At 40.5% G+C, this 27,261-nt stretch overlaps 1 protein-coding gene across 1 annotated transcript in view; it reads left to right on the top strand.

The window, feature by feature from the left end:
* Positions 1–27,261, top strand: part of LOC144499672 (TBC1 domain family member 8-like) — an 86,751-nt gene that overhangs the window by 8,872 nt on the left and 50,618 nt on the right. The window contains exons 2-4 of the mRNA XM_078221939.1: positions 21,691–21,801; positions 23,031–23,149; positions 24,572–24,800. Coding sequence (XP_078078065.1) covers positions 21,691–21,801; positions 23,031–23,149; positions 24,572–24,800 — 459 coding nt within the window. The remainder of the gene's footprint in view (positions 1–21,690; positions 21,802–23,030; positions 23,150–24,571; positions 24,801–27,261) is intronic.

The following is a 27,261-nucleotide window of genomic DNA, read 5'->3' as shown; positions in this document are numbered from 1 at the left end:
TAGCAGGCAAGAAACAATACTTTTCATTGTATGTTAATACATGTGACAATAATAAATCAAATCAAAGTCTTCAACAGTCGAGTCAGCGTCCAGGCAGTGTAATTCTGCCCATCGGATGTTTGAAATTTCTGGGCTTCTACTGCGTATATCTGAACATTTGTCCCTGTTGCCATCAGAAAATCCAAGCCAATGTATTTGCTCTTGGAAGGGGGATCGTGCTGTTTAATCAGTGTGATTCCAGGGTTAAAGGGGATTGTAAATGCAAAATAACACAAATGCTGGAAATCTGAAATAAAAGAGAAAATGCTGGATAAACTCAGCATCTGTGTAGAGAGGAACAGTGTTAATGTTCCTTCTATAGAACTGTTTTTTATACATTAACTTGTATTTATACAACTCCTTTAACATAATACAACTTCTACTGTGCTTTGTAATGCACTAGAGAACAAAACTTGACATCAAGGTACACAAAAATATGAGAGTAGATGAACAAAAGCTTGGTCAAAGAGGTAGGTTTTAAGAAGCACCTTTTTTAAAGGAGGGAAATTTCAGAGCTTGGGGCTTTGTCAGCTGAAGGCATGGACATATTGCAACAATGATAATCGAGGATGCTCAAGACGCCAGAATTAGAGAGGCACAGATAAATATCTCCTGGAGCACTGTGGGGCTGGAACAGATTAAAGAGATGAGGAGCAGTGAGGCTATAGGAGGATTTCAAAGCCTAGGTGAGAATTTTCAAATTGAGGTGCTGCTTGAGCAGGAGCCAATGTAGGTTAGTGAGCACAGGAGTTATGGCTAAATGGAAACTTCGTTCAAGTTGGCACAGAGGCTGCAGGTCATCCAAAGCTCTAGGTTTTTAAGAGGGTAAAACATGGGAAACCAACCGGGAGTGCAATAGGCATGGATGAGGGTCTCAGCAGCAGGTGAGCAGAGGCAAGAGCTGAGTGAGGTTAAGAGGTGGAAACTGATGGTCTTAGTGATGCTGTGGATGAGAATATGACACCAAGGCACTGAACAGCCTGGTTCAGCTTCACAACATTGCTAGGAAGAGAGAATTTTTAAAAAATACAAAGACCTGGGTTGATTTATTAGCTAAGGGCATCAAGCGACACCAACTAAAGGGTAGAAAATAGATGTGGAGATCCGCCATTGTGTTACTAAATAATGTGTTGACGTCCATATCATCTGTTTTTAAATGTGATTTAAGGGGTAGATATTGGACCAGACAGCATGGATTACTCCCTGGCACGTTTTTGCAGAAGTTGTGCCATGAGAGAGCAGACGTTGCCTCGATTAACATCTTATTCAAGAGGCACAACATTCAGAATGAAGACTTGAAAGATTATTTCACTTAAAACTGGTCTGAAAAAAGTGTTCAAGACAGATTTCAAATTGATTTTAGATGTGTTTTATATTATTCCATTATTAGCTGGAAGAAAAAAAATCTGATTAAACAGTGTACCAGCTAAAAGCAGGATTGATTGATCTGATGTGCAATCTCACAGTGGCCACTTTGTTCTGCAGTTTATGTAAATAAGCATGTGAAGTGTTTTCCAGAAATGAAACCAAATATTATATCTACAGTTACAGCTTCTAGCTTGGGGGAGTGGCGTATATGGAAAAATGACAAAATAGGATCTGTGCAAGATCCTCTTTTTTTTAAAGAGATGAACATTGAGCAAAAATGATCTTGAGGCTGCATTATTACAATAAGGAAATGTGATATTTGGAGCAGTCTTCGCATTTTCCTTCAGATTTAACTGTTTGCTACTTGAACAGAGCAACAGGAACAGCTAATTCAGCCATTTAAGGCTATTCCACAATTTAATAACAAAATGTCTGCTCTCCTTGGTCGTCCTCACCTTCCAGTCTCTCTCCATTCAAAGTAGATAATCTTTCACTTGCCGACAAACTCTCATCTGCCACGGTTTTGACCACTTGATTTGTATGTCAGTATCTCTTAGTAAGCTGTCGATGTGGGAGCAGGAAGTTGCAATGTTTTCTAACTTTGTATCATTTGAAAAGCAAATTTGGATGTACAACTTTCATTTGGCACTTCCCTCACCCATGTCACAAGGTAACTTTTAGTTCCATGTACGTCTTGCTCTGCCAATAGCATCCACTCTGATGTTTGTTCATTTGCCACTATAGTTCTCACCTTCCTTTTGCCTTTTCTTTGTTCCATTACATCCTTGCAACTTAACCTGCCCCACCCTTTAACCTATCTGTCATCTTTTACTCTAACCTCCTCCTCCTCCCCCCCAGGTCTTTTGTCTTCAACATAGAGTCCATCATTTCTCTTTTCAGAAAGAGTCATATTAGACTCCATGTTAACTCCTGTTTCTCTCTCCACGGGTGCTGATCGCCCTGCTGAGCTTTTCCAGAACTTTGTTTTCAGTACATGTGCTTTCAGTTTGGCCAGTAATCCCTTGTATTGAGCCTTATTGAATGCCTTCTGAAAGTCCATATAGATGAGCTATAATTATGATAAACTTGATATCTTTGCTTTCATTACATTATGAGCTGTAATGCATTATATTTGATCTCGTAAAGTAGCTTTTACATGTTATTACTATTTTTCAGGGTAACTAATGGCAGCACTCTGATTCTGTGCCAGCCTGCACAATATTAGAAGCTAGATTTAATTTGCATGCTCAAGCTGTATGAACCAAACTCATTGCACTTGGGTGCCATCAGGGAAGGTCATGTTTCTGGCAGCAGGTTGAGATCTATGAAAAAGTGAGCCATGACTCTGGAGATTTGTAAATGCAGACTCAGTGATGTAGTCTTCTCTGTACACCCAAGGTAAAAGTACCCAAGTGATATTTATTCACAAAGCAATGTGTTATATCAATTTTTAACTTGAGCCAAATGTTATTTGAACAGCATTATCATATCACAAGTTATGAGACTCGATTTCGCTCATACTTACTGCCACATTTTGGGGCATTATGCCAAATCTCTGTTTATAAAGACCTGTTCAAATTCTCCTTCAAACTCGGGCAGCACCTGTGGAAAATACGATCCATCATTTGAAAAATGTTTCTTGATGTTCTACAGTGAATTTCATCTCTGAAACCTATGCCATTTAACAGCCATTGCCCTAAATGCTTAACTGTTAGAAATGGATTTACAAGCCTCTTTGTGAAGATACTCAACTCCCACTTTATGATCACTTGTTTTATGATTTTTCCAGCTGGACTTTAGTGCACCATTGCCCCTTGTGCTGTAATGGTCCAAACTGTTCTTGGCTTTAGGTCCAGGACAAAAATATTTCTCTTTGAAGAGAAGATCAGAATAAACAAAGATATTCACATGGTGGTTCACCAGGCGCTATAGCAGGCCAGCTGGCATCTGTCCATAAGAACTCTCTCCTCCATTTACAGACAGCAGCAGTCTCTCAATGCTAATCTTTAATACACTCAAAGTGAGCCAATAGCATGTACCACCTATTGGCACTGTCTGACTGGATAACATTAGCAGTACAAATTTGTAATGGTCTTCAAACTTCTTTGTCTCTGGCTCCTTCCCAATCCCATCGGGGGAAATGTATATCAGCTGTCCAAGTGTGGTGTTTACACAAGTTGCCTAGTTTGTAATTTTCCTGTGAACTTGGCATATCCGCAAGAAAATAGTCAATTTTCACATGTTAGGGATACCACCAAGTACAATTGACTGCACACTCATTGGCATTGAGACCCATCTGAGAACAGTATCAATTAATAGAGTTCACTCCTGTTCGGTCCTCCAGGACTGATGGTGTCACCAGGATGTCAATTTGGGTGCTTCGGTAGATTTGAGGGGACGGGGGGGAGGTTATGGCGGGTACTCCAGTCGGGTATTTTCGATTGTTGTACTTTGCTGCATGCTAAATAATTTTAAACCTAATTCCAGAATAATCCACACAGGTATTACAGATGCAGCAAGTGAACTTCTCCAACTGACCCCCCCCAGTTGCATCATGTTCTAGGATCTGAACATCTGCTTAATGGTCTCCACTTCTTTTGTTCAGAAACTGGTTATCCTGATTTTTTTTTTTCCCTCTCAGCATGTAACGAATGCCTCATAGTCTTTTTTTTGGCTTTTCCTGGCTGGTTGTGCTTAGTGAGCACCTTTTTTCCTCAGCCTCATAGAGTACTCCCTTTGTCCCTCTCCTTCACTCCCTTCCCACAGCCAGTGTCTTTGGGCTAGTGCCTGTGAGGGAAAATTCAAGGTAGCACAAGCAAAGAGGTGTTCCCAGTTTCCTCTTGGGCATTCTTCCTTTGCTGCAGCGACCACAGGCAGTAGTAGAGAGGCGAGCAGAAGCACATCGGCTGCACAGGAAATGAGCTGAAGCATTTGCAATTAAGAGATTTCAGTTGTGCAGCAGGAACTGATGAAACATGAGAAAATCAATTTCATTACTGGAATCAGCATACTTGAATGACCTATTCTTTCTCTTTTCTCCCTGCCACCGCTCATTTTGTTCCGCCCTATAAAGGGCTCTGCTTGTATTGCAGTTTCCAAAGGATGACCAAAAATATTGATCTTTATTCTCTTCAAACATTTAAAACAGAAAATGGTCAATTAAAATATCCAGAATGAGTTATTTTGTGTAACAAGGTTTCTCTACCCAGTCACCTGAACAGATAAAACAAAGAACACAGGAGAACAGCAAGGATGTGAAAAAGACTAGGCCAATGGTACTTTGAACAACTCCTGTGGTTTGTATCTTCACAACCCTTCCTGACTTTAAAAAAAATTAATTTTAGATCCGTGATAAATTTTGCTTTTCACATTTGTGTCAGTGTTTTACTATCCTGATCTTGGCCTATATGATTTAATATTTGAGTGAATCTCCTGTGGTGACTAAGTAGAGTCTTCAGGTTGAATAGTAGGGAGGGGCACGGGGAGCATGATTAATATGAAAACTTTGTGATATATTTCATTTCCTGACTTGATTCACAAGTAGTCACCTGGAAACATTGTAGAAGAAGCTGGTCTGTTTAAACACTCCCAGGGCTCTTTAAAAAGTCATGTCTGCAGAACAGAAGTTAATGTTGAAATTTAAACTAGTATGCAAGTGTTTGGAGTGATGCTTTAGCTACTCTTTTTCTCCAATGGATGTTCCTGCTGGTTGACTTTGAGTTGCTGCTGCTCAACTCTGAAGTGTAGAACTTGGCCACTGAAATTTCAGGTATTCCAGCTTTTAGGAAATCGGCCGAGTTCTTGAGCTGTGTCAGGGGCAGCTTGCCTGCAGTCCTCAGTGAGGAGTGAAAACATGGAAGTGTGATTTCTTCTGCTTGTAACTTATCAGTGAATTTTTTTTCAGCAAAATTTCCCCTGACTAATTGCTTATGGCCCAATTTTAAAATGTACTTTTTAAAATCTGGAATTTTTTTCAGTGCTAAATCTTATTTGCCCCTTGCTTGGTAAAGTTGTTCTAAACACAGTGGAGCCCCGATTTAGCGCGAATTCTGATATAACGCGATGGTGTCATTGGACCCTCTTTTTTTTCCGCTAATAATTGGCAAATTTAGTGCGACCCCGCTTTTATGGACCCCAACCATCGCATTATAACGGGGCCGCACTGTACTCTGTAAATTCTCAGCGACATACTCTGCCTCTTCTAGCTCCCCTTGTTATTATGGTGTTGTCATAGAATTGCTACAGTACAGAAGGTGGCCATTCAGCCCATCAAGTCTGCACTGGCGCTCCAAAGAACATCCTAACCAGGCCCACACCACCCCCATCCCCCTCCCATCCTTTTGTCGTAACCCCATGCATTTAGCATGGCCAATCCACCTAATCTTTAGACTGTGGGAAGAAACTGGAGCACTTGGAGGAAACCCCCTCCTCCACCCCATAACTAGGAAATTGCCAGTTTGTCAATATCCAGTTCAAAATGGAGAGTCCAGATAGTTTCCTAAAGCCCCTCTGTTACTGTGGTCTGACATTGCATGATCTAATATGGTCTGTCTTTTGGTGAGCGATTTCAGTTAGTCAATCTATAAAACCGGCTAAATTAGTTCCTTAGTATAAAACGCAAAAGTAAGCCCCAGCCTCATGCACATCCTGCTCCACGTGGGGGTTTCAGGGTTCTTCTCATGTCCTAGGTGACCATGTGCAGAAAGTGACATCAGCTGGAGGTGATAAAGCTGCAGGTGGTGTTAGCATGGTGCATCCACAAAGCAGAGAGCTACACACATAACTCCGAGGTACACAGGCTGAAAGAGAATGGGTAACCAGGCCAGTGATTTCAGGGGACCACTGCACTATGTAACTCTCCTATTGGTGTTCAGTTCCAACTTTGCTATACAGGAGGAAGAATGGAAAAGCAAACGTGATCGGGTATTCTATAGTTAGGTGCAGAAAACTGGCATGGACACTGGTTCAAATCACCCAATCTGAGTCTGAGTATTATTGTGCGTACTCTGTCATCTCTTTCCATCCCAAAAGCTGGGAGCTATAAAGGCATTTCCTAGTTGTAAAAGTAAAGTCATCACAGTCCCAGATGTCCATTTTATAATGGTCTTTCATGAATAACCTCAACCAGTACAGGAATTGAACCCACACTAAGCCTTGCTCTGCATTACTAACCAGCTGTCCAGCCAACTGAGTTAACCGACTTATTTTCTTATGCCATCTGTTTAATTTGCCAATCACTGTTTTTAATTGTTCCCTCTCTTATTGACTGTTCAGACATTGGAAAGAATTTCTCTATATTTACGCACTAAACCATTCCTGCATCTCCAGTAAGGATGTAATTACAGCAAGACAAGTACCCATGAGCAAATAACTGCGCATATTTTAACTTTGCAAATTCCTAACACACCAAGATTTTAAAAAAAAATTCTAGATTAAATGGGGAAAGGACAGGAGAATGTGGCTGAGTGATGAATTCCCTTAGCGAGTCAATACAGGATTGGATAGCTTCCCTACTGTGCAGAAGGAGGCTATTTAGCCCATCAAGCCTGCAGAAACAACAGTCCCATCCAGGCCCTATCCCCGTAACCCCATATTTACCCTGCTAGTTCCCCTGACACTAAGGGGAAATTTAGCATGGCCAATCGCCCTAACCTGCACATCTTTGGAGTGTGAGAGGAAACCCACGCAGACACTGGGAGAACGTACAGATTCCGCATAGACAGTCACCCAAGGCTGGAATTGAACCTGGATCCTTGGCGCTGTGAGGCAGCAGTGCTAACCACTGTGCCACCCACGTAACATGCTATTAGTCTATATTTGGAGCGTGGGGCAAGCTCAGTGCCTCGATCAGCCCGATTCCAAACTAGAACTTGATACAAAAGCAAACTTTTTATTTCCTAGGTGTCGGGCATTCCTCAATGGTAGCAGACTCGCTTCTAAAATCAAAAGGTCATTGGTTTGAGTTCAGGGGTTTAAGCATAAACCCTTGGCTGATACTCTAGTACATTAACGAAGGGTGTGGTATCTTTCAGATGTGTGGTCAAACGGAGGACCTTTCTGCTCTCTCAGGTGGACACAGTAGATCCTATTTGGAGAAGAGCAGAGAAGCTCTCCCAACATCCTGGCAATATTCATCCCTCCATGCAGAATCTGGTCACGATCACATTACTATTTATACAACCTGTCTGTGTACAAATTAGCTGCTGCATTTCTTGCACTACAATGACTGCACTTATTTCATTGGCTGTAAAGTGCTTTTGAGTCTATTTTACTTATGAAAAGCGTGTGTGCATTGTAACCCCACACCTGCACAAGATTCGAATCTTTCTTGCAGCATTTCCATTATTATCTCGACTTTTGCCGACGTGCAGTTTCGGTGAACTCTTTGAAGGAAACTTATCCTTGTGGACAATAAGAATCACAACAGCCAGTTAACACAATGAAATGATGCCTGATAAAACGACAGTTTTCCCCTCTAATCTTGTACGGTGATAGTCAGATATGAAATTCTATGCGTGCCTGTGTTGTACAGAGATGAAAGATTTAATTCCTACCCTGGTGGACTGGAACACTCCTTGCAGAGGTTATTTATAATAAAATCAAGCACTATACGGAACTTGGTTCTTTTTTCCGTGTGGCAATGAGCCAAATTAAACTCTGAACCTGAAATGACCTTGTATTGAGTAATTTACAGGGCTTTTTTTCAAAAAGAGCATTCAGCCACTGATTACTTTCCTGAGAACCATCTTGTGGTTGGAATGTAAATAACCTGAATACATCTCTTGCAGGAGATTGAGTGATTGGTAGAGGTTATTTAATTTGGGTTTTAATCAAGCAAAGAGGAAAAGTCTGGATTGCTGTTCCCATGGCCTAGTGGTCTAGGAGGGTCACTGAACCAGTAAGCCACAAACCAAGAGCAATGCTCTGGGGTTCCTGGTTCAAGTCTCACCATGGTGAATGTTTGAATTTGAACCTTGAAATAAATCTCCTGTGACAGGAGAGGCTCACCTGATTATTTTTGGCTTCCTCCTGTGGCTTGGTGGTCGAGGTGACTGAACTAATAAACAACAAACCTAGAGCATTGCTCTGCGGGTCCCTGGCTTGAATCCCATAGGTGATTTCAATATAAAAACAAATTCATGTGGCAGGCATGGATGAGCTGAAAGATGTTAAAATTCTAGTGTGACACCTTTGGATAAGGAGCAGGGGGATGTGGGATTTGGGGCTCTGAAGACATATGATGGTGAGTCAAACAAGTTGCTGCTTTGAATTGAGACTCCTGAATAATAATCTCAATTGGTTCTGTGCTCTTCATAAAATTGATTGCATTCAAATGCTTATTACGGTGCAATTTATATACTCCATCACGATGGCACAGTGATTAGCACTGCTGCCTCACAGCACGAGGGACCCGGGTTCAATTCCCGGCTTGGGTCACTGTCTTTGTGGAGTCTGCATGTTCTCCCTGTGTCCGTGTGGGTTTCCTCCCACTGTCCAAAGATGTGCGGGTTAGGTGCATTGGCCATGCTAAATTCTCCCTCCAGTGTACCCAAACAGGTGGCAACTAGGGGATTTTCACTCACTTAATTGCAGTGTGAATGTAAGCCTACTTGTGACTAATAAATAAACTTTGTGTATGAGAACATATTTTAACCAAATTTCTATAAAAAAAACTATTTTAACTATGCTAGTCCTGCAAACCTCTTGCTGTTTTTTTTCAGAACAATGTTATTTAATTGAAATGATTTTGATCTTTGAAGCATTTGTTTTTTGTTTTTAGGGTCTTAATTCGAATTTATTATTTTAAGCCATTACATTGTTACACTAATGTACAGATAGATACTTTTATGACTGAATATTTATTGACTTTTCTGCATGTTTGTTTGCACGTTAGATCTGGAGAAGCAATGCAACAATGTTTCTATTGGAAAGGTAAACCCCTGAAGGAGAGTTATATTAATTCCAGTAATTGCCCAATATTTTTATAGCATTGCTGTAGATCTGATGCCAAGCACATTCTGCTATCTCATCTTCATGATGCCATGAACACCTTCTGTAGTCCCTAACACTGCCATTAACATTTTCCTTGTCTCTTGTCCACTCCCTCCTAGCTCACACCTGCACACCTTCTACTTTGCCCCACATCCTAACAGTATCAAATCTATCACGTTTCTCCCTTTCTTTAACTCTATAGGAGAGTCACATTGACTCAAAACATTAACTATGTTTCTCTCTCAGATGCTGCCAGCCTTGCTATATTTTTCCCAGTATTTTCTGTTTTTATTATAGGGCTCTGATACCTTTCTGCCTCAACTGATGTCTTTGTCTGACTAAAACTAAGTAAGACATTTCACAACAAGGTTTAGATGAGGTTTGGATGGAAGATGATCAAACTAGACAGAAAAGCTTCTGGCGAATGTGAGTTGGTTCCAAGAGACCTTTCTGCATCTGCTCACTGAAAATGGTGTGAAAGATGGAAATATATGCTGTGCTGTACTGTACTTGCCTCAATTGGTTGTCACAATGTTGGCTATATTTTTCATTTAAGCTTTATCTGGACAAATTAAATCATTGTAGTCAAACTTTTTGAAACACCTTGATTGTGCTCTGGTGTACAAAACATATTGTACATAATGTGGATGGAAGCATACATTAGGAAAAACATTAATAGATTAAGTGAATGGGCAAAACTGGGAAATGATTTCAGTCGGGCAAGTAGGAGACCGTGCACTTTGGATCTCAGAAAAATAAATCGGAGCAAGTTTCTAAATGGTGAAAAGTCAAATGATGGAGGTCCAAAAAGACTGAGGGCTCTGTCATTGGGTAATTAAAACGTCACAAACAGGTGTCGAAAATACTCAGGAAAATAGAATACTGGGCTTTATATTTAAACACAGGCATGCATAGAATTTCACATCTGATATAGGGGATTAGGGTAAAAGGGAGTAGAAATTACGCTAAGACTACACCTGGAGCACCCTGCTCCATGCTAAGCACCAGACCTTAGAAATAACCTACTGATATTGGAGGGACTGTAGGACACACAACCTGGATTCCAAGGGTTAATTGTGAGGAACGATCACAAATTAGTGTTGTGTTCTCTGGGCATTTGGAAGGTTAAAGAGTGATTTGATTGGAATTTGGGGAGTTCAGTTTCTCTCATCTGCTTTGCTCTATCTCCAATGTCTGGGGAGTCCAACACTAATGGGCATGGTCTAAAGATTAGAGGTGAGTTCTTTCTTCAATAGTAATGTCCTTTTTTATATAACGTCAATTCTACCAAGACATAATTTGACACTGAGCCACTTGAGGGGATATTAGGGCAGATGGCCATAAGCTTGATCCCAAGAAGTAGATTTTAAGGAGGGTCTTGAAGGATGCAGGAGCAGTCATGAGATGGAGAGCTTTATGAAGGGAATTCCAGAGCTTGGAGCCTTTGCAGCTGAAGGTAGGGCACTTGATGATAGAGCGATTTAAAATTGAAGATGTACAATGGAGGAATGCAGCCGAGGGTTGTGGGGCTGGAGGAGATGACATCAGGAGGGATGAGGTCCGAGAACAATTTTAAACTAAGGGTGAAAATTGTAATTGTGAGATGAAGTTGGAATGCTCTTCAACATGCAAAAGGTGTTAGAACTTTGAAACTGTCTCTCGCAGATAGCATCTGATGTTGGGTCACTGATTCATTTTAAATCTGATATATCCGCTAACCAAAGATATTGAACAACAGTTAAGGGTTATGGAGTGAAGTACAATAAGTTGAGCCACAGATCAGCAACGATCTGAGTGGTGGCTCAGGCTAAATCAGGTTAGGTGGATTGGCTATGCCAAATTATCCCTTGGTGTCCCAAAATGTGTAGGTTAGGAGGATTAGTGGGGTAAATATGTGGGGTTACTGAGATGGGGTAGGGGGGGTTGGGCCTGTGTAAGATGCTCTGTTGGAGAGTTGGTGCAGACTCGATGGGCTAAATGGGCTCCTTCTGCACGGTAAGGGTTCTAATCTAAGGATAAGTTTCTGTTCCCCTTGGGAATTTTGAGAATCGGGAATACATTGTTATAATTATTTGGACGCTGTGTACCATGGAGACAATTCTTTTTTTCCCAGTCATGGATCTATCTTAAAATGGATTTTCACAAACAAAATGTGTGTGTGTTGCTCAAAAAAAAAAGAAAAATTGTATTTGTACAGCCCCTTTGTGACCCCAGGATGTCCCAACTTGAGGTGCAGCAAACTGTCTCAAAGAACAATATGATGATAGCCAGATAACTTGTTTTTGATATTGATTGCTCTTTGCATAGGATGTTCAGCCCAGTCAATCTGGTCAATCCACTCCAAGCTCCTCCCATTTCTTATCTATGTCTATCTAACATTGCCACCAACTATTCCCTTTCCAAAAGCGTGCCTAGCATTCCTCTTAAATGCATCTTTATTATTCATTTCAACCTCTTGCTGAAATAGCAAGTTTGCCATTCTCACCACTCTTTAGACAAAGAGCTCCCTTCAAACTAATACCATGGAATCTTTCATGTGCACCTCGGAGGGCAGGTTGGATCTTTGTTTAAAATCTCATCTGATGGATGGGACTTCCAACAGTACACTGCTCCCATGACTGCACTGACATGTTAGCCTAGATTTTGTCAGGGTTGGGCTCGAACTCTCAACTTTCTGACTTGGAGGTGAGAGTGCTACATGAATACTTGGTCATATTTTTCTGCTTTCCCTCTGACATACTTTTGTGACATGGGAGAATGGATTTTTTAAACTTTCACTGTACATCTAAAGTTTCAATGTCCTACTCTGGCTTTCCAGTAAATTATAACATGACCTACCCCTCCCTTTTTTCTCCTGGAAACCATTCTGCTAAGTATGGTTTAAAAATAACTTGGTATGTAAATGGTTAGAACAAACAAAATGTCTTCCAGAAAAGATTCAACCTTCAGTACAAAAATTGATGATCAGATCTATCGGAATGGAGAGTGAGAAAAGACAATAAACGGAAACTAATTCTCTCACCCCCTGTTTCTGCAGCAAGACTTGCTTGTCTAGTTTCTCTTTTTTAATGAAGCCTATATAAGTGCAGGATTTTTAATACACATCTTTCCTTGGATAATTCTATCGTTCTTGAGGGTTTCACCGTAAGCTAACCCTTTCTGTGCTGTTTGTTTTTTCTCTCTAAATTCAACTAATTCATCGCATTGCTAACTAAATGAACAAATGCAACATTTCATGTCGCGTCTTCAGTGGGTCGCTGAAGGAAACTTGTTTTCTCTTCCCCTTTTTTCATTCCACTTGTTAGTCTATCTTAGTAAGAACAAGGAAGTACTTTAAATACCCTAATTTGCGCATCTTGAGTACTGAAGGGTTTTGTGGAAAGCTGTTGAAATTTAACTGATGTGGAATTTTTTCTGGATGATTAACTTGAGAGCTTGGACATTATTTGATGTGAGGAAAACCATACCGAGATGTTGACAATTGGATGTTATGGGTTCACTCTTGGGGTGAATTTTTAGTTCCTGCCACCTAATCGTGCTCATCAAGGCCAATTTGAAGGGGAGGCTGAATCAGCCTCCAGGTTCCCACAGACAACAGGGACTAGTTTAGGTGCTTGGATGTGGGCACCTGGTGGCAAGCTGGGTGGACCAGTGCTACAGGCATGTCTCAATGCCCTCCGGTGTAGGAGCAGCCAATGTCACCCTGTAGACATGGTTTGAAGTCATGCCAGATGATAATATGCAAAAAATCAAACAAACCCAACATGCCACAAATCTACTTGTTTCCAGTTTTAACTGTTTCACTATTTAAACATAAGGCTACCTGCCTTTATAACAGCGAGCCTATTTTAAATTCACTTTTGACTACGTTTCCCAAGTCTTGGGAAACCTAGGAGGTATGAAAGACGAAATCGATAAGTTCCCTTTTTTTTCCAGTACTGCTTGTGGGCTAGGAAGAACAGGAATGTTTCCTCACGGCTCAACAAGCTACCCAACAGGCATGTTGTAGAGTGGAGCTATGGAGACTGGTAGAGACTCCAACATTCTTTACATAACATAAGTACCCAGTAAACTCCCCCACATTTATCTCCTGCTACTGGCATGCATTGGAAGGATTTTTAAGTTGATTTGCAACCTGTTTGGCAGTGCTACAAATGCACCTTCCTTGGCCACCAAGTCCTCTGGCGGGAATCGAACTCCAAACCTCTGGCTTGGTGGCAGGGGCACTACTCGCTGTGCACCACAGGACCACCTCACTAACCACCATAAGCCAGTATTTTTTCAATGACCTGCGGTTATTGAGTTTGCCCAGTTTTCTGGGCTTTGTGAACCTCAAACAGTACCTCTGCATGGACCTTGCCTCCAGACTAAATTTCAGGCCTATGTACTGAAGTAATCAAACCACATGCTTCTGTTCTTGGCTCCTCATTTAACCAATTTATCTAGTCCTTTATTGGATTATCTGCTCTTCAGATTATAGTTCAAAGCAGACATGTTCTTCACTGTCTTCCCTCCATCTCTAATGTTTCTTTGCCCATTGGATAGTATGCACTAATTTTGAGACTGGAAATGTCACAACCAATGATCAGTCTACAACTCCACATTCAACTAGCATTTCTTTACCACCAATTCTAGTAATTGAAAACTTCAGCAGGGTTCTATCAAGCATTGGATACTGACTCAAAAGATCCCCAAAAATTTGTAACCATCTCCTTCTGGAGTGAAGCAAATAAAGTTTTATTCAAGATGGGCACATCACAGCGTGTTTGTGTTCCACTTGAACAAAATAGTTCTCTCCACAGGGACTCCAATAAATTGAGTTTGCAAATAAAAATGCATAACCAGCTCTTTTCATGATCCTCAAAACATTTAAACATCAAAGCTTTGTAATATCTTAGATCTTTGGAGAGTCGGCGCAGACACAATGGGCTGAATGTGGGTATTTTTTAAAGTCTTTCTGCTGGTGCTCTTGAATACTAGACTGAATCGGGCGGCACGGTAGCACAGTGGTTAGCACTGCTGCTTCACAGCTCCAGGGACCTGGGTTTGATTCACGGCTTGGGTCACTGTCTGTGTGGAGTTTGCACATTCTCCTCGTGTCTGCGTGGGTTTCCTCTGGTTGCTCTGGTTTCCTCCCACAGTCTAAAGATGTGCGGGTTAGGTTGATTGGCCATGCTAAAATTACCCCTTAGTGTCCTGAGATGCGTAGGTTAGAGGGATTAGCAGGTAAATATGTAGGGCCTGGGTGGGATCGTGGTCGGTGCAGACTCGATGGGCCAAATGGCCTCTTTCTGCACTGTGGGGTTTCTATGATTCAGTCCAGATCTAATTTGTTGCCACCAATGTCCCTGTCTCCTTTTGGTTACTGTCACTAAATTAACATTAGGAACCATGAATAATTTGTTTAGAAACATTTCACTTATTTAATGAACATGAATGTGCCAAATGCTGGATTAAATATTTCATATCTTGACAAACAACTGCCTATGTCCAAAGTATCTGATGCAGTCAGGAATGCTCTAAGTAATGTTCTGACGATGGAAATCAATAATGACCTTTTGTGAAACTGTTGCTGCCTGTATTGTTTACTGGGATAATACAAAGATATTTGCCATGGCTGCCTGTAGGAACATAATTCAGCTGTTTGTTCAATGTGCATTAAACAATTGTACGGAAGAAGCTATCCAGGCCACATCTGCCTGCAAAACTCAATTGGTTTGCTTATAAGCAGACTCTCTCTTGTGATGACTGGCTCCTCTATTTAATGATTTCTGAACTGGCAGTCAAGGAAACCAAACGACTGATCTGCTGAACCAGTCAGTGCTGCTAAACCAGTCAGTGCTTTTCTCATCCAATTTTTATTCTTTCCCCTCTACTGTCTTTGGATTATCGTTCCATCACTGATTGCCCTTTTGGTTTGTTCGCTGTGACTGGCGATACTATTGATTGATTCCTGAATGCCAATGGTGGATGGGACCCTGAAGTGAGCATTAGGGTAGCAGGATGGCAGCAGGTTTCCCATCTACCACCTGCTTGATTTTAAATTCCTCTTACCCTTATGGGAAGGAAATTGTAAAAATGCAACATTGATTCATTTTGGATGCCGGCCAGGATGAAGGGGTTGCAGTTTATGGGGTTCCCCCCCACCCAGAGTTGAGACGTGAACTAATGAAAATTATTTCTGGTTAATCAGGGAAAGTAAAGGTAATTGGGAGTATGAGGGAGAGTAGGATCATGTTAGGTGGCTGATTGAGAAAAACACTGTTGCAGTCTTGGATGGGACAATAGGCCTGTTTCTGTAACATTTTATGAACTGGAAAGTTTGTTCTTTAATAAATGTGGGGGGGAACTTCAAAAATTGGAATATGTGGAACCAGACAGGTCTGCTAATTAAGCACTTGTGACATGTCGCAACTCTCTTTTATCACTTTACACCTACCAGCCTGCTGTGTTTTTAATTCATTCAGGGAATGTGGGCAGCACTGACTGGGCCAGCATTTGTTGGCAATCCCGAATTGACCTTGAACTGAGTGGTTTGCTAGGCCATTTCGGAGGGCATTTGAGAGTCAACCACATTGCTGTGGATGTGAGTCACATGTAGGCCAGACCAGGTAAGGACAGCGTATTTCCTTCCCTAAAGGATGTTATTGAGGGTTATTACAACCATTAACAATGGTTTTCATGGTTATCATTAGACATTTGATTCTAGATTTTTATTGCATTCAAATTTCACCATCTGCCGTGGTGGGATTTGAACCGTCCCCAGAGCATTATCCTGGGTATCTGGATTACTAGTCCAGCAACAATACAGCTGCCTCCCCTAAATTCTAATACTTTATTTCAAGAGTCATTATTTATTCTATGGTGGGAAACACTGAGCAAAAACGTTGTCATGTTGGTATTCAGTTGCTGCGCTCCATTCCTCTGTTTAAAACATTGTAAGCAACGTTTTTTATGTTTCCTCCTTTTTGGCCTTTGCAGCTGTGTGCTTGCTGCTCTCTCTTTCCATCAAAAAGGATTTTCAATATTTCTTTCTTTTATTAATCACTGTTTTACTTTGCTCTGGTTGGCAGAGTGCACAATGGGGATCCTGCGTGCTGGATCTTCATTACTGACATTGATATGCCACTCAACATTGCATACCACGGACTCTCTTTTATAGGTTTTCGCTGAATCACCATGGTAACTTCCCATGATCTTGGAAAGAAGTCCAAAGTAGATTAGTTTCCAGAGACCATGTCGATATGAAATGCACCTCCCAGCTGTAGGTCAGAACAAGAATTTAATTCTGGCAAGGAGCTCTCTCTTGGGCCTAATCTTTATAAACCAATGACCAGTGTACCATGTTGGCCTGAAAAGTCAAGGCCTTTATTAATCTTGGGACAGTCACCTCCATCAACCATCTGTGACTTGAGCTTGAGTGATATTTGGGCAGTAACTATGCTCCTGTTGGGGTAGTCATCAGCACTTTTGTTGTGATTACAATGCATACCATAAGTGTTGATTGTAAAGAGACCTAACTGGACTAGAAATCTGTTTATTTGGCAGATGAGGCCTTTCCTCAATGTTTTGTTTACATAACCTAAAAGGTATCCTTCAACCAAGTTAGGGTTGCAAGCTGAAATTAAATTTTTCCTGGAGATTTCACCTGGCTTGTCCCACATTCCAGCTATTAGTCAGCGAACACATCCATCCTTCTGATGCATTTGCATTCCAATGCCAACTGGAAAGCAAAAATACAGTTGGATGATATTTGACAGTCAGAAAATGTTTTCCATTTTCAGTATTTTGTATCCAGAAAAGAAATGTTCAATCATTTTTAATGTCTGTGATATTTCTTCAGGGATGCGCAAAATAACCTTTGATTCTTGGAGGGTTGGCAACCCTAAACCCAGTGTGCTCTCATCCCAACTTTGTCTCATCACAATATAATCTCATTGTCAAATCCGTTGGCCTTGCTGGCATTTGTAAAATGAATTTGTACTTCGGTTTCAGTGGAAATCTGCAATTTTTTTTTGTAAATGAGTTGTCTCAAAGCGCATTACAAGGGGGAAATAGTTACCTCTATCTGTTTCAGCTTCTAGTTGCTTTTTTATCTGCTTAAATTTATATTGGTGGATTTGACAGCCCTTTGAGCTCCTCCAGATTATGGTGTCCCTTTAACTTGCAGCACCGTAACAGAGAACATAAGTCAATTCAAATGATTCCTGCTGAGCCACTATAATTACTGAAATGGATTTATGTGCCTCGGACCTGGGTCTGGCATTTCTTTCTGACACAAACTTTGCTTGGAGCAACTTCAATAAAGATTCATGAGAATGATGATCCTCATCCCGGGACCAGTTATGTAGATGGAGAGGTTGAGATTATTTTCCGTTGAGATTTTGCAGAGGTATTCAAAGCCATCAGGTATCTGGATAGAGTAAAATGCTCCAATTGACCAAGGAAGCAGTAGCGACATGAGGAAGAACATGTATTCATGCAGCGAGTGGTTCGAGTCTGGAATGCACTGAGGGAGGTTCAGCCTAAGCACTCGAGAGGGAATTAGAAAGTGCAGGGCTATGGAGAGAAGGTGTGGAATTGGCACTAACTGAAGAAAATGAGAGAACTGTTTTTCCCTCTGTCACTGGGAGTTTTGGGGTAACACATCCAGTAAATCATCTCTGGTCTTCTGAGAAGGACAGTAAGAAGTTTAACACCACCAGGCTAAAGTCCAACAGGTTTATTTGGTAGCAAAAGCCACAAGCTTTCAGAGCTCCAAGCCCCTTCTTCTTCAGGTGAGTGGGAATTCTGTTCACAAACAGGGCATATAAAGACACAGACTCAATTTACATGAATAATGATTGGAATGCAAATACTTACAGCTAATCAAGTATTTAAGATACAAACAACGTGAATGGAGAGAGCATAAGACAGGCTAAAAATATGTGTATTGTCTCCAGACAAGACAGCCAGTGAAACTCTGCAGGTCCAGGCAGAGTGCATTCCAACCATTATTCATGTAAATTGAGTTTGTGCCTTTATATGCCCGGTTTGTGAACAGAATTCCCACTCGCCTGAAGAAGGGGCTTGGAGCTCCGAAAGCTTGTGTGGCTTTTGCTACCAAATAAACCTGTTGGACTTTAGCCTGGTGGTGTTAAACTTCTTACTGTGTTTACCCCAGTCCAACACCGGCATCTCCACATCACTTCTGAGAAGGAAACAGACGATCTTCCAAGTGTTGCTACCTGCTGTCTTCAGTCAGGAAAGGAGCCTGTACTGTCTCCCAGCATCTGCTCAACCTGTCCACTTTGCCTACAAAGGTAAACTCCAACTCTGACTTCACAAGCTATCAGAACTTCTAAACTGAACCTCCGTTTTGACCCCTTCACTTGGAAAGAAGGAATTCATGGGCCTGTAATAACCTGGACACTGATTTAAAATCTCATCTTTAAGAATCTTTTTTGCTTTGTCTGCATTTTAATCTTTATCTATATTTTAGTGAATAACTTTTATCACAAGTAATTTGATGCAGTAGTTTTGTAATAAACCACCTTATCTGACTGCAGTGTTTTTGAATTGAATCACTCGTGAATTAAACACCCTGCACCTACGCACCACTGAGGAAGTGCCTTTTACGTGGTCGGGATGTCATTTTGCCATTGGTTCTCTTGCCAACCACAAATTGGTGTCCTCTGGTTCTCAACCCTTCTGCCAATGGGAATAGATTCTCTCTTTTCCTCTGTCCAGACCCCTCATTTTGAACACCTCTATCAAATTTCCTCTTAAGTTGTTTTTTTTTTCTCCAGAGAACAGTCCCTAACTTCTCCAATTTGTCCATGTCACTGAAATGCCTTATCCCAGAGATTTACTCTCAATTGTTTCTGTACCTTCTCTAATGCCAATGGACAGTCCCTTCTGCAGAGGAATGCTAGTAGTCGGGGTTTTTGTAGGTCCCAGTGTAGTGAATCACCTTGTGGGAAAACCAGTCATGCAGAACAACATGTTCATAGTTCTTCATCTGGCATAGAGTGTAACACTGTTTCTTTTTGAGGGGTTGTCAGTTGTTGTCGAGATTAATTGTTCAAGATTCTTGACTACCTGCAATGGTGGAGAAGGATGCCTATAATCACAATTAGTTCACGTTTACCGCATGCACCTCCCAGCCTCCATCAAAACCAAACAGAAGCCCAATCGGAAGAGAAAAATGTCTTGAATAAAAACAAAACGCTGGAAAGCTTGGTCGGGCAGCATCTGTGTGTTGAGAAACAAAGTTAACCTTTCAGGTCCATCACCTTTCATCTGATGTCTCATTCAGTTTGACAACTCTTACTTGATGAAGCTTAAACCTCTGTGGTTGTCAGGCATAAGAAGTAACATATAAATACATAGGGTTTTTTTCTGGTAGCCATTTTGTCTGTACTGCAATGCCTGAGAGCTGGAACAATATATGGGTAAACATGAATGCATCTTCTGGATTTTATTGTTTCTGCTGGGTTAATTGCACAGAGTTTGAAGTTATTACTCTTCTCAGATAAAGCCATTTGCTTTTGCAAAAAAACTGCTCCACTGTTCAGGTTGCACAACAAAGGCTGACGAGCAAAGCTCCAGTGTTGTCACCAGTCTGAGCTGAGTTATCTGATCTCAGACACTGCAGTTGGCTGGGCAATGCAACTATATGCACACTACCAGAAGGACGTGGAGGCTTTGGAGAGAGTACAGAGGAGGTTTACCAGGATGTTGCCTGGTATGGAGGGGCTTAGTTATGAGGAGAGATTGGGTAAACTGGGGTTGTTCTCCCTGGAAAGATGGAGGATGAGGGGAGACTTAATAGAGGTGTATAAAATTATGAAAGGCATAGATAGGGTGAACGGTGGGAAGCTTTTCCCCAGGTCGGTGGTGACGTTCACGAGGGGTCATAGGTTTAAGGTGAGGGGGGGAGGTTTAACACAGATATCAGAAGGACATATTTTACACAAAGGGTGGTGGGGGCCTGGAATGCGCTGCCAGGCAAGGTGGTGGAGGCGGACACACTGGGAACGTTTAAGACTTATCTGGACAGCCATATGAACGGAGTGGAAATGGAGGGATACAAAAGAATGGTCTAGTTTGGACCAGGGAGCGGCGCGGGCTTGGAGGGCCGAAGGGCCTGTTCCTGTGCTGTATTGTTCTTTGTTCTATATGCCGAGGGTTAGGAGGAGGAAAGACAACCAAAGTCACCATTTGAGGTTGTATAGAAACTGGATTAGGCTGATCTGAGCACTCCCAAATCATGAGTCCCATCACTTTCATTTGGGCCTACCCTCCTCCCTCTTCACAGGCTGGTCAACTAATTAGGGTATTTTCTATCCCCAATGCCATATCTCTGACTAGTGAATAAGGTGTGCTCATGTCTCCTGAAACTATCTTGTGTAGGGGTTCTGAAACCTTCTTTGGCCTTTCTTTCTTCCAGCCTTCTCCCTTCAGGACACATCCACTCCCCCTTCCAGTTTGCCCTTAATACTTGACCAATCAAAACTACGCTTTTCCACACTCTTGCTTCTTCTCCAATCAGATTCCACTCTGTCACACTTGAAACTCCTCCAATCATAACTTTTTTTTCCCTACTCTCTCTAATTGCTTGGTATTTTGCATTTGGCGTTTAGCACAGCCACCCCCCCTCCCCAATTGAGCTAGTTATTGTATACAGACTGTTGCATTGCGTGGGGCATTAGAAACAGTGGAAAGATAACTGGAAATGCTGGAAAAACACAGCGAGTCTGGCAACATCTGTGGAGAGAAACTGTTTCAAGTTCATATGACTCTTTCAAGCGATGAAGAAGGGTCCTACGGACTTGAAACATCAACTGTTTCTTTCTCCATGGATGCTGCCAGACCTGCTGAGTTTTTCCAGATTTCCAGTATCTGCAGTGTTTTGATTTTGAGTAAATTTTATTCAAAAGAGCTCTGTAACCGGGCACATAAGCAATGTAGGCACCCATCTTGTATATTTGAGCATAGAATTGTGCTCTGCATCCACTTCTTTGCAAAGCAACTAGAGTTTGTGCTAGATTGTAATAAAATCAAGTGTTGGCTTGCAGCAAATACATTCTTCGGCGTGGACAATGTAAACAATGCCACCATATGTTGTCTAGTATTCTTGCCAAAGGCTCTTGGGGTAAGATGAGTTGGTCAAGATTATTCAGAGACCAGTTTTAACAATGTTTTCCTAGCTGCCAGAAGCAGAACAAAAATGAGATTCTTCTTGACTTGATTTGAGAAGTAGTTCAGCCATTGCTTATTTGTCACATTTTTACATTCTGCTTTCTACAGGTCTGCTGGTGGGAGCTTTAGATGCGGTGCTGGACTCCAATGCCCGTGTTGCACCTTTCCGAATTTTGTATCAGATGCCAGGATCCCAGGTGTATTGGGTCTTGGCTTGTGGTATGTAAAACCAGTGTAATCCTGTTTTTCGAAAAACAATGTGATTACATTTGAAAGTATACCATAGAATAAGACATTTTCTTAACTGTATAAGAGATCACCATTTCTATAATAAATAATAATTTTATTTGGTTGCTGATATCCTATAATTTTTGTTTTACCTAGAACCCAAATTTATTTTTTTTAAGCAAGGTGCTTGGTTTGCATTAATAAACACTGAACAATTAGTGGAGTCACATTTAGAATTTTCTACATATGTGAACAGCCTGTGTGAAATTGGTTCAAATTTTTGGATTTGGCATTTGAGAGAGAAAATGGTAGCATGGTATAATATATCCAAAACTTGTCCAGGTGTTTAAAGGAAATTAAAATTATAAACCTAATTCTAAGTAGTTGATTAAAACTTTTTTTCATTGGTTCTGTAGTTTGAGAGTAGTAAAGGTTCAAATGAAAAATCTGAAATTTATTTGCTGAAAATTATTTCTGAAGTAGAAAAAATAGTCTTTATTGTCTTCCAAGGTGTACATTCGCTGACTCAAGCTGGCCCCAACCCTGTCCGTGCTATGCAAATACTTCCACTGAAGTTTCCAGTTATCTCAGTGCCATGTTTTACAGGTTAACTATAGAAAACTGTGCATCTGTATAATATCAGCCACCTTCGCTGGAAAGTATTTGACTGTTTCAATTTCATTTTCGATCAAAAGTACCAATTTACTTTGGTTACATAAACAAAGGTACAAAGTGTTATTTAGTTGCAAGAGAAAAGTTATAATATAACTCGTCAAAACAAAAATGTGTCTTATCGGGCAAATGTAAATTTTATTGCCAATGGTGCAGATCTAGTGTCATTGCATGTATGTTGGGGAGCAGCTCCCTTGAAGGATCTAAGAGTACAACCACCAATGACTGATAAGCTTTTTCTCTTTGGGATCCCCATCTAAATGCTGGTTGGCAGCAATTCGCAGTCTGATGAGCCAATAACTTATGGCACTAGAATGGAGGTATTTGTGAGAGCGCCCACAGGAAGCTCTTTTGCACAGTTTGCGCGCACAGTTTTTTAATGCTAATATTTTTAGTCCATTCTCTTTTGACATTGCTATTTCCACAAATCCACTTCATTAGTTGTAAGTTTAAAATTTTGCTGGATTTGAAGTGTTAAGTGAAAATGAACTAGTCACAAATTGCAAAAATCAACAAATCTTTGTTTTTTGCAAACCATTCTCTAAAAGGTGCCACTGTGGAGGAAATCCATCAGCACTGGGAGTGGTTAGAACAGAATCTTCTGCACACCCTTTCAGTATTTGATAATAAAGACGATGTTATTAGCTTTGTTCACGGCAAAGTAAAGGTAAGTGCGATACAGAAAAGATTGCTGTGAACAACTGAGCTCGTTAAGATAAAGCATTGACCTGCTTTCTGGGACACTGCAAAGTGCTATATAATGTCAACTATAGTTTTTGGCATTTTGCACTTCCACGAAGTAAATGTGATCTGGTAAAACTCCATTTGATACCCTATTGGAATAAGGATACAGAAATCCATGCCTTTTCCCAGCATAAAACAAAAGGTACATTTTATTCAGTATAAAGTTGGAAGAAATAAAATGCATTTAATAGACGAGCAATGAATAACTTTTGGATAATTAGCATTTTCACATTAGTGTCATTTTTGGATGCAGTGAAACAGTTGGTTCTCCCACCATGTGGTGGTATCCTCAATTCACCAGTGACTGACCTAGAAATCGGTGTTGAAATATGTGCACCCTTGTTTAGATCACTCTTGGGAGCAAAGCAAGATGCTTATAATGCACAACAATGTATTCTATACACTACCTTTTTGAAAGAAACTAATGGCTATCTTGAATCGATGCCTGCAGGCAAGTGAAGGTTCATAGTCACGATATCTTTCTGCTGTCAAATGCTGTCACAATTATAAGTGAATCATAGGGTTATTAAGAATATTAAATTGTGAGTCAGTACAGAGGAAGATGAAACAGGTTGCCAAGTTGCTGTCTGTATGGTTCAGAAATAAACATTTTTTTCGCTGCTTTTGCTCAAGATTTGCAACTGAAACAGCAAAGACTTGGACTTTCTATATGATTTCCACTCTGAAATCTGCATAATCTGGGTAGGAACAAATTTCACCCATAATTACTTTACGTTTGAGTATCCACAATCTTTTAAAGTTGATTTCAAAGATTGATTCACCCACGCAGTCTCCATCAGCTCCTCTTTGTGGTGCTCTGTTCCAGTTGTGAATCAATTGAATACGGATGGAAACTTCAAGATGTCACCTCAGGAAAGCCAGCACTGTTGTATCTACTGACTTCTTTGCACCTTTTTTATCCAGTTACACCCTTAGTGGGAACTTTCATGTGCTGATTTAGAACAAATAATTGCAACTGCTTCAAATTTTATTATATAATTCGGACCCAAAATCCTTTTTGTTTTTGTGTCCCATGATTTTCCTTGAATTAAGCAATTGTGAAATCCTGGGACCATGATGTAAACATGTGATGTACTCATCATCAGTATGTATTATATACGGACTTGATCAAAATGTGCAGTGCTTGAGAATTTCAACTGTTTAATAGTCTAAAGCCTATTAAACCATTCTATAAATATAGTTTGTTTATTTTAAATCAGAAAAACAGATTATTCGGTACTTAAAAAGTACAGGTGCCAAAATAAGAACAAAATGAAAAATGTAACCTTTTTTTCTTTGTGCTTTTAGCCATCTCTTTTCAAGTTTTTAAACCTATTTTAACTAGGGGCTTATTGCTGAAGAAACCAGGAGCAAATTGGCAGAACAGGAAGAAGATCCGGAGAAGTTTCGGGAGGCTCTAGTAAAATTTGAGACCAGATTTAATTTCCCAGACTTGGAAAAGCTGGTGACGTATTATTCGTGTTGTTGCTGGAAGGGGCGAGTTCCCCGTCAAGGCTGGATTTACCTCAGCATTAACCATCTCTGCTTCTATTCTTTCCTGTTGGGCAAGGAAGGTGAGAATAGATGAAGGATTTTTTTTTTTAAAGTCAATTGTAGAAAATTTAGAACTGTTTTTAGTATTTTAACTTCCAATACATCAGCTGATAAAGTTACACTGGTAGCAAACTTGAATTATTATTTCAACATCCAATTATCTACCTCAAGAACTGAGGTAGCATTAGTAGTATGCCGCTATCTTGTGTTTATATTGTATCTTGACCTACATTGGATGAGGGAGCAGGTACTGCACATATTGCATATATCTCAAAGCAGTTTTTATGTGTGCATTAATGTAATCTTTAACAGTAGGGAAAGTGAGATTGTGATCTTTTTATGAAAGTTATGTAAGCAGTTTTTTCCCTGGCGTGTTGACCATTTCAATCAAAAAATGAACTGCTGATTTTTAATTTCATTTTGGCCAGGAAGCTTGGGTTATAACTGATCCAGTCATTTTGATCTAACTGTCTGAATTCTACAATGATTGCACCTCCAATGTCCTTGTACTTTTGAATATTATAATGTTGTATGTTGAAAGGTATTCATGATATTCAAATTTAAGTGTATCCAATGTCTTTATACAATTGTAGATTATGAAAAGTAGCATGTGAAGTGGCTGCAGTAGAGCTTCTCAAAAAAACTTCCCTTTTTAAAAGGAGATTATCCAGCAGCAGTTAAATATTGCCAAATGTCAATCTCGTGCTGGCCACATGTTTAATCTAATTGAGATGATTTAAAATTTTTATTTCTTGTGATCAAGTTCAAGGAGAAGTTGTTCTCAGACTGTTTCACCCATATATATTTAGATGCATTAAGTGGAAAATGGTTTTGGATATTCTCAAAGGGAAATTAGAAAAAAAAATTGGATTAATATAGTAGAGTTACACAGAAATAAGCGATTTGGTCCAACAGGTCTGTGCTGTTACGCTTCACACCAATTTTCAACATATTTTTCAGCTCCTTTTCCTCCCCTGTTCAGAGAGTTTCCTTTGGAAAGCATCTTAAACTATATGGTACAAGCACTTGAAGTTCACATTCTAACCACACTTGTTTCTTATTGAATGTATTAATAACTCTCTCATATCTGTGGCCCCAACTTTTAAATTATTCCATAATTGAAAACATTTTCTCCACTACTACTTTCTGCATCTCTCATTTTTATTTAGTGTTGCCCGATGCTGGTTCATCAGCCATCTCCATCTTGTCGGAAACCCAGTCCTCTTCCAATCTCGCTACATGTGAGCTTGTTTTTCATCACCAAGTCTTTCCATTTGATCTGGGCCTTCTTTCTCTTCTACCTCTCTGGTAGGCCCACCTCCATTTTTCACCCAACCGCATTTCCTTTCTCTGCAACAGATGACTACACCATTTCAGTCTCTGCTGCTTTCTTTGACGCTCCCACAATCTTCATTGACCCCCTTGATGGTTCCTGATTTTTGTCTTTTCTCACTACTCCACACACGCATCTCGGCACCTCCCTAGTCGTTGTCCCTCTGTCCTCAACAGATGAGGGAGAGGAGGGAATAAACTTAGTTGTCAACTGTGGTTTAATTTTCTATGTGGAAAGTTTTATAACATGGAAAAGTTATACATAGTGTTCATTCCCTCTAACTGTCCTCCATGTAGGGTATACTTGCATTGTGTGAAGTTATTTAACGCCCATTGTTAACCTGACAGGAAATAGCTTTGAATAATGGCCTATGGAGAGACTGACACAGAGACACTACTATGTGTAACATGACTCTGGAATACTGGTCAAGAGCCAGGACAATTTGTTTCCATTTGAGGAACGTGTTTAACTGTGCTGTAAACATCTTTGACAATTTGAATTCTGCACATAGGAGGAAAAAAATGGACATTTCCTCTTTCTAGTTTATATTTACTTTGTACTTAATTTCCTAGTATTGTAGAAACATTGGCTGGAATATCCTTTCAATTTCAGGGAACAGTAGAAGTATGCAAGATCCTAAATGCACGTAATCCTGCAATATTAACTGCAAATTTGTGTGCAGTGGATATTTTCTTCTTTGTGATCTTGCCATCCTCAGTCCTCAACCGCCTTTCTCGCTCTTTTTTCAAATCTCTGGAAATTTCTCAGATATCAGTAATGGTGTTTGCCTTTGAGGCATAGTTGTTTAACATTACAATCATCGTTCTACATAGAGTTACATAGAACAGGCCCTTCGGCCCACGATGTTGTGCCGGGCTTTATCTGAAACCAAGATCAAGCTATCCCACTCCCTATCATCCTGGTGTGCTCCATGTGCCTATCCAATAACCGCTTAAATGTTCCTAAAGTGTCTGACTCCACTATCACTGCAGGCAGTCCATTCCACACCCCAACCACTCTCTGCGTAAAGAACCTACCTGTGATATCCTTCCTATATCTCCCACCACGAACCCTATAGTTATGCCCCCTTGTAATAGCTCCATCCACCCGAGGAAATAGTCTTTGAACGTTCACTCTATCTATCCCCT

Source organism: Mustelus asterias, chromosome 10 (assembly GCF_964213995.1).
Source record: "Mustelus asterias chromosome 10, sMusAst1.hap1.1, whole genome shotgun sequence".
NCBI classification, from domain to species: domain Eukaryota; kingdom Metazoa; phylum Chordata; class Chondrichthyes; order Carcharhiniformes; family Triakidae; genus Mustelus; species Mustelus asterias.
This window is presented reverse-complemented; position numbering and strand designations above follow the sequence as displayed.